This window comes from Haplochromis burtoni, unplaced genomic scaffold, assembly GCF_018398535.1.
Source record: "Haplochromis burtoni strain Fernald_Lab_line unplaced genomic scaffold, NCSU_Asbu1 Contig_52, whole genome shotgun sequence".
Classification (NCBI taxonomy): Eukaryota; Metazoa; Chordata; class Actinopteri; order Cichliformes; family Cichlidae; genus Haplochromis; species Haplochromis burtoni.
Window position 1 is genome coordinate 2,208,844 of NW_024582413.1, and position 19,701 is coordinate 2,228,544.

The 19,701-nt window shown below is 38.5% G+C and overlaps 1 protein-coding gene across 4 annotated transcripts in view; it reads right to left on the reverse strand.

Annotated features, from left to right (window-relative positions):
• mybpc2a (myosin binding protein Ca) overlaps positions 1-19,701 on the reverse strand; it is a 66,065-nt gene that overhangs the window by 29,037 nt on the left and 17,327 nt on the right. Inside the window, exons 2-12 of one of the 4 annotated variants that reach the window (XM_042220646.1) lie at positions 19,464-19,499; positions 19,288-19,296; positions 14,691-19,129; positions 11,706-11,720; positions 11,020-11,103; positions 10,740-10,888; positions 8,766-8,883; positions 8,478-8,526; positions 4,263-4,319; positions 3,993-4,159; positions 3,651-3,783 (exon numbers count right to left, since the gene is read on the reverse strand). In XM_042220646.1, coding sequence (XP_042076580.1) covers positions 3,651-3,783; positions 3,993-4,159; positions 4,263-4,319; positions 8,478-8,526; positions 8,766-8,883; positions 10,740-10,829 — 614 coding nt within the window. In that variant the 5' untranslated portion in view covers positions 10,830-10,888; positions 11,020-11,103; positions 11,706-11,720; ... (1 more) ...; positions 19,288-19,296; positions 19,464-19,499. Of the gene's footprint in view, positions 1-3,650; positions 3,784-3,992; positions 4,160-4,262; positions 4,320-8,477; positions 8,527-8,765; positions 8,884-10,739; positions 10,889-11,019; positions 11,104-11,705; positions 11,721-14,690; positions 19,297-19,463; positions 19,500-19,701 lie in introns of all 4 variants that reach the window. The other 3 variants (XM_005921775.3, XM_042220645.1, XM_042220644.1) reach the window with 3 other exon arrangements.

Consider the following 19,701-nt stretch of genomic DNA (forward strand, 5'->3'; position numbering starts at 1 on the left):
TACCAGTATCTAAGAAGATGAAAGTTCACTACCATAGTATTGTTATAAAGGGACAAACTTTCCATAATGCCAACAATTGTTTATTTACCGAGCTGTGAGGGTGGTTTTTATTGGTGTTGAGTTTGGCATTTTAACACTGGTTTTTAAAGCCAACCTCAAGTGGAATTGCAGCTTGTAGCAGTTTTGCTGTGATTTAATTTTCAGCCCTTGCTGCTTAGTCATTCTCCACAGACTCCCTTTTGAATAACTCGATTTCAGGAATCAAACTAATATGCTTATGATAATAAAATTAATTAAATCAAATAACAAAATAAAATAAAATGTTTGCATCTGTATGGCTATTTCAGGGGGTGATTTTGTATGACTCGCTCAGTTAAACTCTTAAACACTCGAAGTTTTCGTTATTAAGGAAGAGTCCACTTTGACTCATAGGTGGACACCAATACTGTCTCATATAATGGGAGGCGAAGCCTTCAGCTATCAGGCACCTCTCCTGTGGAGCTAGCTCTCCATTTTGATTTGGGAAACATAAATTCTTTAGGATTGAGTTTAAAACTTCCTTTTTTGATAAAGCTTATAGTTAGGGCTGGATCAGGTGACTCTGAACTATCATTCAGTTATGGCGCTGTAGGCTCGAGCATTTGCCTTCTCTCTCCCATAATGAATGTTTTAGCATAATCTCTTTATGCTCTCTTCTCTTTCCCTTCATCCAAACAGTCAAAGCAGGTGGTTGTCCCAATCTGAGGCTTTCTTCTCTTAAAAGACAGTTCTTTCTTTTTGTTACTGCAAAATCCTACACATATGGGGTCATCTGAATTGGACCACTCAATGCTGGTTAAGAGGAACATTTTTAAAGAAAACATCAGACAACTAGCATGACTTATAGTGTAATTAATTCTGCAGCCCAAGACGTCTGTGTTTTAGTTATTTTGAGTAAAATTCTAGTATTTGTATGTTATTCTAATAACTAGCAGGTATATACGACTGTACAATGCATCCATACATACAATAGATGCACTTTGCACCGATGCACTGTCCAGATATTGTCCTCAACTGATGACAGATGAAACTTTAAATTGCAAGTACGCAATCTAACAAGCCACATAATTGTAGGTACAGCCATCTTTAAAATACAGTCTGTTTGCAGAACTTCCTATGCCCATGTTACCCACAATGCACCTAACTCTGTTTAACTCTGCAGCTCCAGCTGACTCAACTAGCATCACGGGTGGTCTTTCATTGCCCATATGGAAAAGAAACAGAAAAAACTTATAAAAGACTCGCATCAGATTTGGCTTGCTTCATATAATGAATCATATAAGGCTTATATGATTTACTCATGAAAGTGGCCACTTTCTCAATACTTTCATATATTGTTTTAGGAAGCATCCAAAACATACAAGTTTCATTTATATAATTTTTCAAGGAATCTTTTATCTGTTTTCACTCTTGTATGCTTTTCATACAAGTTTCACACAAGACAGATACAAACTTTATAAGATTTATATATATCTTTTCCATATGGGTGATGTGTTATTTATCCATACTTCACAACACTCCCTCTGTAGCTACAGACGTCTTTTCATACTTTTTTTCACCAACACCTGCGAACCAACTTTCAGTAAATGTCTGTTATTCCACGACATTAGTTCTTGAAGGTATCATTATGTCATGTACAGCGTCCTGCAATCTTAAATTATGGTATTTTTTAATAGAAGAGTAAATTAAAGAAGTGCAGATAGACTAAATTGAATCAGTATGGCATTTTTTCCTCATCTCTGAGGCTTTGGTAAATTAAATGAAACAAAAAGACAACTCAGCCTTCAAGAAAAATCACTTTACCTAATAAACAATGTTTTAAGCTGCTATCAGTGAAGGAAAACACAAAACAAAATTAAATTTCTTTTCTATGGTGTAACACTGAGCGGTAAAATAGTGAATCTCAGCTGGCCATAATAAGATAATCTCTTTTTATATGTATTATGTCAAATGAGTTTTTGGCTTGGTTTTGGTTTTATGCTTTATCCACAGCAGTAGTAGGAGTGAAATAAAGCAACAACAAAAAAGAGCAGGGCTGTAATACCCTGATCCCAATGGCTTTTAGTCACTAACCTAAAACATTTGATTTGTTAGAGCTGAATGGTCACAGCCCACAGCCTGGAGAGACCTCCAGGGAGACTCTGCTCAGGCCAAAATAAAAGTCGCTTCTCCCGATGTAACTGTCTTAATCATAACAGGAAGAGGGCCGCCTTACTTTCCAATAACAGCATGAAGATTCATGAAATAGCAGATGGTGGAGCTATTGAAAACATAGCACTTGAAACAGCTGTAGCCTCTTCAATGAAAGACCACAAGTAGCCTTTGAAGAAGGAGGGAAAAGAGCACAGAGGAGAGCGACGCAGACACTGGATAAAGCTCAGCAGGCTAAAGAGGCTCAAAAAGTAACATATGTATTCTGTCAGACATCCCAGTCAGAGCTAAAGGATTTTGAATTAACCGTTTACACTCCCTGCACCGTGTTTTGCTTGAGGAAGGATGTGCTTGCTGAACTGCTTGAAATGTACTCTGCAACTCTTGCAGTTGCTCCAGTTGATCAAGTTGTTATTGCTATAATGTTAGTGACATAATGAGAGCAATCAAGCTAAGCTAAACTATTTAAAGGACAATTATGTTTTATTTATAGATGTTATATCTCCCCTTAAAGTGACTATTGTGGCTGCAATGCAAACTTTGCACTCTTAACCTCTGTTGAGATGCAGGGAAATGAGAACTCTGACAAATCTGGGACATCCTGCCAGCTGATCTAATCACTAGCATATTCATCTGCCCACGAGTTTGTTTATGTGCATGGGGCTGACCTTAACTGGCGTCATACTGTCAAAAGTTTGTCTTCTTGGGAAAGTCATCACCAAAATGGTGGATTGCCCTAAAACCAGTTATCCTGCTACGGGAGCAGTAAGTCATTCTAGATGCTCAGCCATATTAGTGAAACCAGCGTCAAGAGAACAAGGAGCTACATCAGATACAACACAAGACCTGTAGGATGAAGACAGAACGATAACAGGTCTATCCTAAGACATGGTGTTGAATTGCACACAGCACTTTTCTGAGTTAGATGTGAGTTAGAGTTAGACTTACAGTTGCCACAGTTATGTGTTTTCACAGGACTCTGTGTAGTCCGTAAAAACTAAGTACACCCCATAATTAGGTTGTAGACATGTATTAAACAGCAAAAACCTGAAGTATGCATGTTCTATATCACTTCATCTTCCTCTCACATCATTATTTTGGTCCACTGTTCTTTACAGTGTTGCTTCAGTTTGGTGCAGTCCTTGTCCTGCTGAATGACCCAGCTTTAGCTGTCAGACAGATGGCTTCACACTCGATTCTGAAATGCTTTGGTATACGGAAAACTTCATGGTTGACTCAAAAACTAAAAGGTGCTCAGGTCCTGTGGCTGCAAAACAAGCCCAAATCATCACCATGTTGACAGTTGATATGAGGGGTTTGTCCTGATATGCTGCAGAAAGGGTGTACTTAGTTTTTCATTACATAGACTCCTATGAAAACTTTCTTCTTCACATAATCATAGATGACAGAAATGTGAATCTAAATACAAAAACTGGCACAAATGCAGGATAGTTGCTCACTTAGCTGATGGTTTGATTTCCTGTCCATTTTTGAACCATTTGACTGGAACGTTGGGGTCAGCCACTTCCACTGTGAGATGGATCTTCTCGCCCTTGTCCACTGTGTATGCTGGATCCAGCTTCTTCAGGAAAGCTGTAAAGACAAAGGCTCTAAGGGCCAAATAATACCTGTGCCAACCAACAGCAGGCATATGCTAACACATATTCCACCTGTCGTTCCAGTAGCAAAACTGCTCCTCCTTAAAACGCTGGCCTTTATATGCTGCTGGTATTTACAGCCTGCTGCCTGTTATCTCATTCAAAGCACAAACTCTGCTTTTGCCTCATAACTCCGTCCCGTACCATCACTCTTTTTGGACTCAGCCTTCATCTTCTTCAGCCTCGTCAGCATACCCCTCAGGTCTGTGATGCCGTATTGAAAGGCAATCTTCTCATAGTCGCAGGGCTTAGCTTTCTTTAGGATTTCCCATACATCCACTTCTGGTTCCTCCTTCCTCTCCTTCTTCTGCCTGGTGGTGTTTAAGATTGATTGTGAATGAGTTAATGAGTGCAAACCAAGTTTAAGACACATATAGATGGAAGATGCTTCTCTGAAAATGTAAATTATCTTGCCTTTTCTTGAGCAGTGCACTGAAGTCTAGCTCTCCAGCATCCTCATCTGCATCTCCACTGGAATTAAAAGAAATTCAATTCTGGGATTATTATTTATTTCTTTTTATCCTGTGCTTTTTACTTTATTTGTAAATTAGGTGGCAAAAAGACATTAATAATGTATTTACATTCAATAATATACCCTTTTTTATTCCATATTACACATAGGAAATTCTAATACGCAATAATACTGAAGATGGTCGAACAGTAAACTTCTAACAAATTTGTGCCTGTGGTTAACACTTACCCTTTTACCATCCTGCATTCAGAATGATGCAAAAAAGAAAATGGGGGCAGTGAGAACATAGAGTGAATCATAAGCTCTGATCATGCCCTAAACTTGACTGACAGAAGAATCATAACAGACAAGCAGCATGTAATAAAATAAAAGTCTGTTTATATAAGACTCTTGATCTGTTAGGTCTCTGAAGTACACAAAAGCCACAAACAGAGGACCATGTGACATATCACAGATGTCCAGCAGATTTGGACCAACATTAACATTACTTATTGCAAATTCTGTGTTTCAAAATTCCACATTTTAAAAAGTTATTTAGCTATCAATACAATTTGAGCATGGAAAAAAGAGCTATAACTGTGCAACCCACCTAAGTGTTTTTTTTAAAGCACAATCTTTATAGTATGACTAGGCTGTACTTTTGTGTAGTACCAATTTGTACCACAAGACAGTGGAGTGAATCAGTCAGTCAAGTCCTTAAAATTGTTATTTACAGAAGCAGCTTGACTAAATGCAAAGCCTCCGGAGGGAATCGGAAATGTAAAGTGAAACCAGTCTGTTAAATCTGCATTCTTTCACATGGCCAGCAGGGGGCAACATCTCTGGTTGTAAAAGGAAGGCAGATTGTACAGAACTCCATGTAGCTCTTGGCTCCCTTATTCTATGTATGATGACTTTACATGTAAACCTGACTATTTGGTCACTTCTATCGCGTTCGGTCGCTCTGTGAATTTCACCTTCCTGTGGCAGCGTGCTAGGAGCCACATTTAATTTTTCCCTGTAGAAAGAAGTTTTCTTCCCACACAGAGTGTACAGTGGACGCTAATGTCAGTACTTTCAAGCTTTAAACGCTGCATGGTCGTACTCTCTCCCACATTCCATATTATCCATTGTTGATCTACACACGTCTGTTGCTGCCACGGATGTTGCACACTCGCACGTCATTGTCATGAGAGACTCTCACAAACAAAATCACGGTTTAGTATCGCAGTAACGCAGAGTGCTTACAGGAAAGTAACAGTAATCGAATTACTTTTTTGCAATAGTAATCCCTTACTTTACTCATTACTTGACAAAAGTAATCAGATTATCTTTGGTCAAGATGTGGTTAAAGACAGTATACGTAAGAATGAGACATAAGCATAGTGAAAGGAAAAAGATACTCAAAAAGCGACAGTCGCATGCAAAATATTTTGTTGATACAAGTAGGGGGAATTATGCATCTGTAACCATGCATAAAACCCTTTATTACCCTTCAGATGCACATTTGCAAGTATAAAGTGATGGTGAAAATGTCATGTGCTGTGGCATAATCAGTCGCTGTCTCGTGCTCAACAAGGTGACAAGCACTGTGTGTGGCACACACCAATAAATGTCTACAGGATCGAGTGCTGCTTGTTTTCCACCGTGAATGGTTTTGGCAGCTCCTTTACAGCGTGGAGTGTGTTTTCCTGGCATTGTTGAGGCTCATTGAACCCCTCAGAGATAAATGCCAGTAAATTCAGAGCCATTCTGAGTGATAATGCTCGTCCTATGGATGAACAGTTCATCCAAGGATAACATCCATCCGTGTTATCCTTGCCATCCTAATGGAGGTAAATTCTCGCTGGGTGGTATTGTCGTCGATCACCAGGCACACATGACCACCAAATGATAAAAACGATGAGAGTGAAAGCGATGTCTGCGGTGCTGTGGTCACAGCAAATGCAGAATCTCAATCTGCTTGAGCACTTCAGAGAGCTTCTCTCTACACAAAAGTCAAGTTATGTGAAAAACTAGACTGAAAGTTTAGATGAAAACAGAGGTGAAGAGCTCTGCTTCAGTATCTGAGTATGTGGAATGAGTGCAAAGAACGATGAATGATACCTGTTAATGTGTAAAATGCATATTATTGTGTGGTATGGCAAACAGTGATTCACACTATAAATTCAAATTATGAATGAAAAAGCAGTGCTAAACACTAATAGACTGTATAAAAAAGATAAAAGACACAGCAAAGCGTCATTATTATGCATTCTTTTTGATGGCAGCTGAAGGGAACTTCTCTGGTTTCATAACTTGTAATGTAGAAAAACCTATGAGAAAATGAACCTATTCAGATGTAGTTCAGGGAACATTTTCCTGTTTAGTTCATCTCAATTGCTGGTTTAAGTATTTTCTATTAAAGGATGAAGCTCATTTTGTAAAAAGGACATAATTTATAGTCAAAAAGATATAGTGGTGCTATTCTATGCATTTAGTGTGTTTGGTTTTAAATGGACCATTAGCTTGTTTGGTTAATTTGTACTAAAATATATTCTGAGACGATGCTTGCTCAGTTTTTCTGGTAAGTAGATTTTGTTTTAAACTTGTTCTAAAATAAAGAAAGATAACAGATGCACTGTAACAACCAACGTGGCTACGTGCTACCGCTAAGCTCTAAAACTGTAGTCCACAAACCAGAGCAATGGTCGCTAGAACCATCTTTTATTTACAGTATATTAAAAAAAAAACACATTATGTGTATTTGACCTCCACAGCTAGTAACAACAGTATTTTATTTTTCCTTGATTTAGCGTGCAGTAATGAGATTCGTTATCACCACCTATCGCGGCCCACTAAGAAATAAATCAAAATAAAATCTGGTGTCAGAGGAATTCTTTGAATTTAGATGTGTGGTGCATCTGAATCTGTTATTTTGACCTTCATCTCTGTGCAGTAGTGCCATGGCATACTATCTAACAAATGCAGATATGCCCGTACGCATTTCACTGATAAGAATAAACATAGTGGTATAATGAGAATTCTACCTAGAAATGCTTTTAAATGCTGGTGAAACACTGCTGTGTAAACATACAGTGTGTATTTTCTGTCTCCCTTTGAAGCCCTCTCAGCTGGCCGACCAGTCAGTGAAGACGCAACACAAAGAAAAAAATAGCCTGATATGCCTGGGGCACACAATGAGGAGCTTGTGCTAATTCAGGCAGACACGAAAATCTGGTGTTAATAAAACTCCAGAAATTAAGAGAAGAGGATTGTGTATCTTAATGCATGCAGACCTTGTGTTAATGAGAGAAGCACAAATGATCCTCCTGTGGGAAACAGGATCCTCTATTCTTATTTTACAGAAGCTAAGCTGCAAGACTTCCACATAACAAGTTGTTTAACGCACTCATACGCTGTTTTCTTCCAGCAACATATTTGAGTTTTAACCAACTTTTCACTTTTCATTTATCTCACTAACCTTCTCTCTCCTTCACCCTCTTGTTCCCTCCTATCAGCACTCTGCAAATAAACGCACCGACATCCTGTCTAAACCACAATATGATGCTGTCTTTTTGCATGTTGCCTTTTTCATCTTACCTGCCCGTTTTTACTCATGCTCTAATGAGGGAGGGAAATTATATTTTTGATCACAGATTACAAAAAAGGGCGACTCAAGGTGTCGGTGCAAAGGTGTCAGCTGATTTACCAGCACAAGGCACGTGTACATATGTACAATTTACAGGCTGAGAACAGCTGAAATCTCATTTTTCAAAAAATAAAGAAGACTACACATTCGCAGGATACATTAGCATAGACCAACTTCACACAGGCCAGAAGCAGAGACGGAAATAGACAGTGAGAGAAACAGTTACACATACACACAAAAAGAAATACTCCCTTCGGAGACTGTTACTGAGACATGTGACGAAATACATAAGATCCTAAACCACGAGGGAGTCCAGGTGAAGCAAAACACCAAGGCAGCATATGCACTGAGACGTGACAGAAAGAGATAGATGGCAGACTGAGTGACTCGTACAAAGTCGACTACAACCGAGGGATAGACAGGCACACGGGCAGAGACGCTGGTTGAGACTGACAGATGCCCAGAGGCAGCGATCTACAGAGGAGCATATGCGAGACAGTGTGATGGGTGACATGTAGAGTAGACCCACGCCGACACTGACACTCACGATCGCTTAAATGCCTCCAAGATGTTGTCCTGCTGGTCCTCTTGTGCAGCTGAAACCAGACAGAAGGAGAAAGGCTGGTGAGAGCTCAGCTAGGTTAATTCATTACTCAGCAGGCTTGAGCAGCAAAGGAATAATGGACTGATGACCTCACTAGGCCACTAAATGATAGGACCTAATGTATATCGCACTCACTGAGTTATTGCCTGACAAAGCTAGTTACATAGTAATGGTGGATACGCCGAATGGAAGATGACAATAATGTAATTAAGTGTCTGTCTCCAGACCTACCCTGCACAGAGACTTCGAATGTGCAGCTGTCGCACTTGTCTTTGGAGGTGACCTCGCAGCGGTAGCCACCTGCGTCTCCATCCACTACTTTGATGATGCTCATCTCGTAAGTGTAGATCTGACAGAGAGAGAGAGGGGGGATGATATGCTAGGAACACACACAATTCAATGAACACCCAAACGCAAAATCTCAAACGTACACGCACGTACGTGCTGACCAACACATGCTCGAAGTATGGATAAAGCGAGCAGGGTGACACTGATGCCTTGAAATGTTGCTCGGTTAGCTAGTCACTCACTAGACTTTGATTACGTGTTCATCATGTCCTCCGTTTTCTACACAAAGATGTCGTGGAAGAAATGTCATTAAATGGTAAGTAAACAGATTATTTCTACCAGCTTTTATGCTGTTGATTTTTGTGAGTTTTACAAATATTGACTGAAATAAACAAAACTTTGTGGGTGTGATCTGGAAAGCATTAAATCTATTAATTGCAAGTTTTATTTTCAGTTGTTCATTACTGCAATTTGCTATTAATGTTGGCAGGATTTTGCACAGGCATGCCTTCGTGCCTTTGTTTGCAGTAGTATAATCCAAAAGATTCAATATGTTTTACACGAGAAGCTTTTTGTGCCGTGGTGGAATAAATGTGATTTCACAGGATTCAAAAAGTGAATAAATATTGAAGCACATTACTATTTGCTACCACTTGGTTGATCAGTATAAACAGCTGAGCTGAGTTCAGTTACAAAGTTTGGATCTTTCGTTAAAACTGTCAGTTTTACACAAAGTTTTATCCCATTTTTTTTTAAAAACCACCAAGAATCTGAGACAAAGCAATGAGCAGGCTGACTTGCATGCAGTCAGGATATTTAAGAACTGACATTAGCCATTAGCACTTTCACATTTTATGCCTGAAACTTACAATGCAGGTCACTAATGAAAAACATGTATTCGCCAACATGTTGCCAACTGGTTGCTGAAGGTTTGTTGGCTGTAGTTTCACCAAAAACCTCCTTGTGATTGTTTTGGTTTGTAGCAGATTTCACAGAACAGTGACTGCTCTGTAAACAACTGCAAACTAACCACTGAGTGATAGTGAATTTTGCAAAAATGCAATACATACTGTAAAAGGAAACCTTTGACTGTCAAAGTAAAAGTTGCTCCTTACCACTGAAACCAACATGTTTCAAAAAGTGCAACTTTGACTTCTCTGTTTCCATTTTGCATCTGACGCTTCAGTTTCACAACCACTTAGTGAATAGTTGGTAGGTGCAGCAGTTGGAGATACATTTTGCATTTCTATTTGTAGTCTATTAATTTATTCCCCCCTTTCTCCCCGACCTCCTCGTATTAATTTTTTTAATATACATGTTTTCAATCCCATTTGTGCATGAAATGAAACACACAGCCATGCAGTATGTCATTATAAACATTTGTGAAAGTATGCGTCTTCTGTATAGCTTACTGAACTGCAACCATTGCAAGACGTTGGGTCCAGACATTTCTTCCCTCCTACATATTCCCTGAGAGCTGTAAGTGGTATTATTACAAAGCGGAAGCATTTAGGAACCACAGCAACTCAGCCATTAAATGGCAGACTGTGTAAAGTTACTGAGCAGGGTCACCAAATGATGAGTCACATAGTCAACACGGCTCTGCTGACTCAATAATAGCCAAGTTCCAAATCTCCTCTGGCATTAATATCAGTACCAAAACTGTGCAATGGAATTCTCATGCCATGAGACTTTTATGTAGACCATGTAACATTTATGTAGCCCAATATTTCTGTCCATAGTGCTGTACGAAATACCATAACATACTCAGATATTTTGGTCTACAATAAAGTGGTCAGTCAATCAACTGAAAGATTTGCTATAATATTCATGAGGCTATGGTCCCGTTGATATTACTGTCTCTTTATTAATACATTCACAAAAGTTATATTTAAAACAGAGAGTATAAATGCGTACCTTGGTGTTTCTGTCATAGGACTCTTTAAACTGAAGATGCTTTCCAGCTTTGCTACCCAGGTCAAGCCACTTCCCCTTCAGCCATTTCATCACCGGTTTCTTTATCAGGTTTGAGGAGTCCACTTTAGCCACAAACGTGATGTCCTTGCCTGCCAAGCACGAAGATTAAATGCAGTAATTAATTAAACTGTGTGTGTAACAACTGGAATTTAGCACTAAGTGGCCATTCCTCTCATTTCAGATATAACTCAGTTTTTATGGCCAATGATTTTTGCCAGACCTTTTGTTGCTGTAACACTCTCTGGCTTCAGCACAAACAGGCCGGTCGGCTCAGACAGCTGAGGACCCTCCCCTGGAAGATGATCTGTGACGGGAGTGGAATGAAGAGAGTAACTAAAGTATGAATTTAAACAAGAAAATGTTATCTGGGCACAGCATATAGATTTTAGATAAATAAAGGCAACCAGGCGACCAAGCAAACCCCCAAATCATCTTCTAAGTGCCTATTTGAAAGTCATTTGGGAAAATTCTGAAATTTAGTTCAAGGACACAAAGCCTCAACCCACTAAATTCTGTCTTTGCACGGTTATTTAGTGCTGAAACTGAGCAACAGTCTCTCCACAAGGCAGCTTGTTTGCATTATGCCTTTGTTGTTACACTGCATAAGCCATTTGGGACCCTCTGACAAATGACAAGCGACCAAGGAGCAGGCTGGCCCACAGGGAATATAGAAACTCCTCAGATCACCCCTGAAGACATCATATTACTATTGACTCTCTGCAATCATCTGCCACCCCGACAGAACATAAGCTGAAGCTGTACAGTCTTATCATGGCAATAAAAAATGAGCTGCTCTTTTATCTACTCGCTTGTTTCTTTTGCAAGTAAATTGATGTAACCTTTGTAAGGTGTTTGCTTGTCAGTTGATATGCTTTATAGAAATGCTAACATATTCACTTCTCTTACCATCAGGAGGCAACTCTGCATCGGAAGGGGAAAAAAGAGAAAGTGAGGAACACGTCAGTCTGTACAGTATTTGTGTTGTCCCATTAAACACAAGCGTTAATTGGCCCAGTGATCACCTTGACTTCAAGTGATGAACACTCACACATTAAATCATTGTGCTCTCACACTTCAAAAGAACACAGATTTCTTTCTCAGAGTCTAATTAACATTTTTTCCTCTTTTTTTTTAAGAAAAGTACAACTGTTAATGAGTTATTTCTTCAACAACTGTCCTAAAATCACTTCAACTGTTCTGAGGTACAGTACACAATCTACATAAACTGTCTGAGTCAGACATCCTGCAGATTTAACAAGAAAAAAGGTTCATACACAAGCAATAAGCCAAAGGTACATCGAATCACCAATCAGATAGAGTGAGTAGGACCCTGACTGGACATCCATTGGACGAGACCAGTTGCTGAGAGAATGGATCCAGGGTCACAAGTCAGATAAGGTCATGCGCTTCCATAAATTCAGAGAGCCATACTGTTGGCGCCTCTTCCTCTCTCTGCTTTTATGGGCTCAGTTAATTTGATCTTTTAATCAAAAAGTACCCCTGAGGACAGATCCAAGTTCAGATGTTCAGCGTGATTTAAAAGGTTTCCATTGGAATGCTAAGTGGGTAAAACTGATTCTGGGATAGGGCTCAGGGGACACTTTCGAATGTTTACACTCTTACGCTGTTGCACTGGATGCTGGCTGTGTTTGGGATGGGGCTTCTAAATGAAATTGACTCTAGACACTGTGGTACTTTGGCACTGGGAGTTTTAAATTATGCCAAGCAACACTATTTAACCATGCATTGCTTTTAGACTCTAAAATACAACTTATAGATTTTTTTAACTGTTTGTAAAGGATTACACAGTATAAATAATATGGATTGTATGGGGTTCTTATTTCCTCATAATTTCCTAATCTTTTCTATAGAGTTTAATAAACTACAACTGCTACATTCTCCTGTTAAAAACATGGTCTTAGCATTCGTGGATATTATTTTAACATTAATTGTCTTAAGTTTGCCAGTGAACATTTAAATGATTCAGAGAAGGTATGAGAGGAAGCGCTGCGATTAGAACATCATCCCCATAGTCAAGTACAGAGGTGGAAACATTATGCTTTGGGGGGGTGTTTTTGCTAAGGCTAAAAGACAACTAGATGGATGAATTTTGGATGAGAACTTTCTTTCCTCCCAGAACACTGAAAATGCATCATGTATGGTTTTTATAGCATGGCAGTGAGACAAAACCAAGGTAACAAAGGAGTGGCTAAAGACAAAGCACATTAGCTCTCCAGCCCACAGTCCTTTAGAAATCTGCAGAGGGAGCTGAGGTTTTTAGTTTCCAAGTGGCAGTCAGGAAACCTAAAGGAAGCAGTTACTGTAAAGAGGAGTACGTCCAAATCCCTCCTGAGATGAAACCCTGTGACAAGACAAGACAAAGTACTAAGTGATGTTTTTGGGGGGATCAAAATACTTATTTCACTTTAATTTCTTTGGAAGTGAGCAAATTTAAAAATTCAGCAGGAAATAATTATTCCCTCCCAGTGTCTTATACTGGGCCTTGGTCTTTCCCCATATTTCATTTACTGTATGCCCTTAAGCTATCTTATTTCTGATTGGCCTCATAAATTAGAGGTATATACGGCAGGTGGGTGGGGCTTCTTTTGACATAGTGAGCACCATGTGTCTGAGATACCCACATTAGGTATATCTAATGTGCATGTTAAACTTATGTTAAACTAAGCATTATTGTAACAATATTGTTATTGTAACAATATATACACATGTTAAAGAGGGTTAAAAAAAATATAGTACTAGATTCCGTTTAATAATAGTTTTGTGTCAGATCATAAAAGATGATTTAGTGAAACCCATTAAAATGAATATTCTGACCAACTTAATTCACTGGTTATTGAAAACTTCATTCACTGTGTTAATTTAATTACTGAAATGCCTAGTATGTAGTTTGCAGTGTAATGTCAGGTGAGCACTGACACTGACTAAAGAATCAACAGATACTTGGTTTCCACATTTCACACTTGGAGGAAAAGATAAGAGAGTAGTCGGGATTTCTCTAGTTCTATAAAGTCAAGTACTACCCATGGTATACTACTATAATCCTAATTGTACAGTACATATTATTATTATTACTTATTAAGTGTATGAAAACATAATGAAACTAGAGGACCTCATTATGTAAAGACATGAACAACAGAAAAATCATTATGGCTGTAAACAGTAATCAGTGCAGTGTAACACTCTTCAGCACTAGTAATAATTAGGCCATGTCACACACACAGATGGCATATATCCAGCAGAAACACAGGCAGGATATATCGCTTTTTACCAATCAGATCTCATCATTTCACTTTTAAAACAGACGTTTGCTTGGATGCTTTGGTGGAAGCAATCTAACCACTGTTCTCTGAATCCTTTTGAAAGACTTTTTTTCACAAGACATTGTCAGAAGCTTTTTTGTTATCTGCTATATTTGTATTTATTTACTCATTTTACCATCAACATGTTTCATCTGACAGTCTATCAGTTGAATTTGCCGTGCCTTGAATTGCTTTTAAGCTGCGCCTTTGCATTGATTTCTTCCTTTTGATTTAGGTTCCTTTATCTGTCTGCTGTGGGGCACTTTGTCACTTTTGTTTACTCCATAAATAAAGTTATTCTCATCATGATTAGTGTCGTTGTTATGTTCAATGTCCAGAAATCACCGTGGCTATATGTCTGCAACAAAACTGCATCTTCATAATGTCTCCGTCCGCTGAGTGAAAATACTGAAGCTTTAAGCAACACCAGAGCAATCCCAGGCTTCAGTGAGGAAGCGTTTTTTCATCTGATACCCATGTCCACTAACGCAAAAAGTGACTGACACAAAGCAAGCACAAACACGGAAAGCACAAGCAAGCTGGCATGTATTGTGTCGAGTCTTTTGCTTACCATCCCTAGGCTCATTGTTGGCTAAATGAAAAGAAACAGTTGGTACATGGAAATTAGTCTTCACAGAACAGCACAGGTCTCATCAGACTGCAGAGGGCTGTCTGAGCGTGTGTGTGTGTGTGTGTGTGTGTCTGTGTATAAAGAATGAAAATGCTTCAACAAAGATCGGATTAAAGACAATTCATAAGCCTATTCACTCAGACAACCACAGTATCTTCAGACAAACACACAAACACACAGATATAACAACAAAGCAAAGCACTTACCTAAATCTGTTAATGAAGAATAAGCACAGGTTTTGTAAATAAACAGGACTAAATAAGTGGTAATGCAGATATAATGTACTGTAAGCTTTCCATGCAAATGCATGCTGTAAATAAACACAGTATGACAGAAAAGTGCTTGGCGTCATAAACTGCCCGTGCCTCTGTGAGTTACAGTGATAATTGTAGAGATAAATCAATGTGTTTAATTTTACAGATGAGTAAGGACAAAATGAGCGCACACATATGTCAGCACACCTATAACGCTATTTAGCTGCAGGACAGTGCTTACCGTCTACAGCCGGCTGCATTTCTGCCACAGAAAGTGACATAATAGTGTAAAAGGAAACAATCTGAAAATTTTAATTATCAGGCCCCAAAACATAATAATCCCTGCACTGACTCAAGCTGTGATGTTGCAGGCCATGAGGCATGTAGGTTGTTGGTGGCAAGATCCAGATGTTGTACAGATGTCGACTGAGACTTCCAGATGTAAACAGTGTGCCAGATTACAGATATAAGTTAAAAACAAACAAAAGGCAGCAATCCAAGGATGGCTCAGAGGTTTTTGATAGATAAATTAGGAAGTTTCTGTTATGGTGGATCTGTGAGACCCAAGTCAGGCTGGACACAAAATTGAGTTGAAAAGTTGGGGGTGCCGTTTCAGATGCCCTGGGCCGAGAAGGAAAGGCAATTATTCCTGTAGTAGTAGAAAATATGATTTAAATTTGCAATACCTCAACAGACTGACTGGCGTCTTCTCATTGGATGATGGGTACTGCCATATTTAAACTTCTCTGCCATGCTAAAATAATGGGGGGGAAAACGTGAGTTCTCACAAACAAATACAAGCTGTTGGTGCCAGCTGTATTTCTGAATTTGGTAACCTTAGATTGTCTGAAGGACTTCTCGATTCTGTTTTGCTATTGTACTCTGGACTGGATGTCGGTCTGGGTGTTAGTTTGTCGTTGTGCATCTTAGACACTTTAGATGCTATGATCATGTTGTCCATTGTAATCACAGATTGGTAAAAATTGTGTTTCCCAGTTTAGTTGTGGTGTCTAATTCCCCTAGAAATGCAAAATATCTCCATACATGACATGTAAGGGTGAAGTTGTTAACATGCACTATGCATATGTTGTTAAAATCACAGAAATAACATCAAGCTTACAGTCACAAGGTCTGGTGAACTTTCTGCAGCACTTTTGTGTTTTATGTTTTTTAGAATAGCGAAAAAAAAAAAAAACAACAGAGGCTTATCAGATTTGTTTTGTTTTTTCACATATAAATTCATACGGTCCTACACCTGGAGCGAGATCAGATCAGTAGAGTTTCCCTTTAGATTGCAAAACATCACGCCTCCCTCACTGTTTATGTTCTCCCCCAAAGCGGGACTCTCAAATCACAGCCAACGTTTTAGCTCTGCCAACTGCAGCCAACGCTAACATGGTGGGCACAACAGAAAGGATTTGAGAAACAAATTAGCTAAGTTCACTGGCATATGGCATATTAAGCAAAAGGTCATGGAGTTAAGAACAGACTAAAGCTGTGCCAGCCATTTGCTTTGAGTGTTGCTTTGGCTTTTTCAATCATGTTTGCTTGGAATTGTCTGATTTGGGTTCTAACTGTATATTGGCCAATGTACCCCTTCAAAGACTGTGACTAAGCATAAATGAGCTGGAGTATAAGTAGAAATCGCTGCTCTACCTCATCATTGCACCTGCGCGCACACACATTTAATCACTCCCGGTGAGCTGCAGAAGGTTTATGTAATAATTCATCTTGACTGCACACACTCACACATACACGGGCAGAGAACCACGTGTCCAACTTTCTTGCTCATGCCCTCTATTACGGTTGGCCCATAATAAGAACTGACATTCAATCCAGAGAGGTGAACTCAAAGGGTGAACATATTACACAAATAGACTGTTCACATAAATGTGCAACAAAGTGTACTTCACTCTCTGGGAACCTGTTATTTAAGACTTTTTATGAGCTGCAATTAAAGGAAATTCACATAAACATAAATAAAGACCATCGTGCAACAGAATCAAAAACATACACTGTATAAAAGATTGCTTTTTATACTTTCTGGGTCTGAAAAGAGAAGAGCTTTGTATTCTGTGACTTCAGTAAACCCTTTCCTGATAACTTTACGGTCTTAAAGCTGCTTTCACATCTTCGTGAATACAACACAGTGCCTGTTTTGTACATTATATTTAATTCTATCAAAAAGGCAGATAAAGCCTTGTTTTTCAGTCACACACATCTCTCATCACTTTTGATTGAGGCTTGAGGTTTCATAACAGTAGTTCATAAATCAATGAGTGGCTATGTCTTTTATTTACAGGTAACACACCAGCCACAATCTATGAACATATTATATATGTAAACAACAGTTAATTATAGTTTACTATATGTTAAGTGCCTCCCAGGCCCCCCGACTTCCAGTGAAATTGCTCTAACTCTCAGTTTGAGCTGATTACATATGCACATAGAAGGGTGGGGAGGTCCCAGAACAAAGCTATATATTGCTGAACATACATTTTTTTTGCAGAGAGAAATAATTATGTTTCTTACAGATGTCCCTGATGGAAATAAGAGGAAAAATCAGCAAAAGAAGAAAATAAAACTCAGTTTTCTTTCTCACAAATACAAAGTAGCATCTTATATTATAGAGAAGGCTGGAAAACACTACAGGGTGATGACACAACCAGAACAATAACAACAACAATAATTAGTAATAATAATTTATATTATTGATTTGAACCCATCATCGGGCATTTCAGAAAACGCTAGAGGTGCTGGGTATATCCCAGGTTTACTACTCCTGAATTAAAAATAAATATTAACTATTTCAGTTTGTAGTTTCGAAAAAGGAAAATTCACAGGAAAATGAGCTTTAGCCGATTTTCAGAATAATTCATTATTACATGTAATAATTAACTGTTAACTGACACTTAAACAGTTTACGGTTCAATATTCCAGTTAAAAGTCATATTGAACAAGAAAATGTTAAAATGTAAATATAAAAGCTTCCTTCCACTTAAAAGATGGAGGTTAACAGGTTGAGAATCTCCATTCTGTTTTCTAACATTCTTAACCATTAGTAAAACATGTATTATGTCTATTTTATAGTGGTTATTTTAGTGAACCTTTATCTTCACGAAAACAGTAAAACCTCAACAGGTTATCTGACATTTGGATTAACAACTGATGTTAATGTGGAAGTTGATTAAAATCATTTCTATTTTCATGACACCAGTGTAAATTGTTTAGTCCTACTCACTGCCATAGTTTTATTTAGCAGCACAGATAGCATCAGTTCAGACTTCCGCAGTGGCTCTGCCGAACACATTTACTTCCTAAATTATTCATATCTTTATTATCGGCATTGGTAGTACAGTAGTAGTACTGATGCTATTTAAAACATGAGGAAATAGGCAAGAATTTTTGTAGCCATGGCAACCTAGAGATTTTAATTTCAATGCCTTTAATTGTATTACAATTTACCTGCAGCAATTAATACTAAATTTAATGTTTTCCTCTCTGGATATGTCCCCTCTGGAAAAACCAAAAGGGGCGATTTGTCTTCCATGTTGGATTTTGTCTAATCACAAACACTTTTTTGTATATCAGCTAAACATAGATACACATGTAGAAGCTGCAAACAAAAAATCAGACACAAAACCTACTTTTTAATTAAATAAATAAACTAATATCAGGATAAATATTGTGCTGATAAGGTGCCAGCTTATCTTTTTCTAACTGATTTAAAATTGGTTGAAGTCCTCAGCTGTTCCCTACACGAATAAGATTTAATTTAGGAATGCTATATTGCTCCAGTAAATTATATAAATGTAGCTAAAAGGCAAATATTCATCTGTATCCATTGCATGTAATCACAGATTTAAATAAAGCCAAAAATATCATATAGACGGGCTCGTGTATACACGGTGTGACACTTACCCGTGAATTAAACACCTTCTTCACCTTCTTCACTGCTCGAGATTTTAACAAGTGATTACCGAGGAATTCTGAACTGCTCAAGTGCATGTGTGTAAGTGTGTGATCATGCATCTCCACACTCAACCCCATCACCACAGAAGTTCACTGCTTCTGTGTTTGTTCGGGTTCATCTTTAAACCTTACCCTCCTCCTCTCCTGACATCTCTGAATCAGTGGAAGGAAAGACATTATTTTGATGATGAGGATGAAGGTGATGAAGCTGACAGCGATGATGAAAAGGATGAGAAAGATGAGGATGAGGATGATCTACAGACAGTCTGCGTGACACAGAGACTAACCAACACTGAACGCCGGTTTCTTACCCTTGTTATCTGTAAATGAGAGAAAAAAAATTATATTAGAAGCATTTCTTTAAATATTTGTTTCCAGTGCATGTTCTGCTTAGAGTGGGTGGCCACTGTATGCATTACTCAAAAAATAAATTGGATATCTGGAGCACAGCTAGTGGGCCCAGTTTAGATGTCATGAAGGCTCTTACCAGCAGGGGCTGCTGCATCCTTAACACCCTCGGCTGCTGCAATTAAACAACAATTATGTAAATTAATTTGCACGTCCTCATTATTTCATATCATACAACACTAGGAGCACAGCGTTTGGATAGTCTTTCAGAGCTGAGACTCGGTAAAATGTTTAAAGAGCCACATCCTGTAATCTGAATCCTCACGAGACAATAACTAATATAACCGAGGGCTGCTTGTTTATCGCTATATTTATCT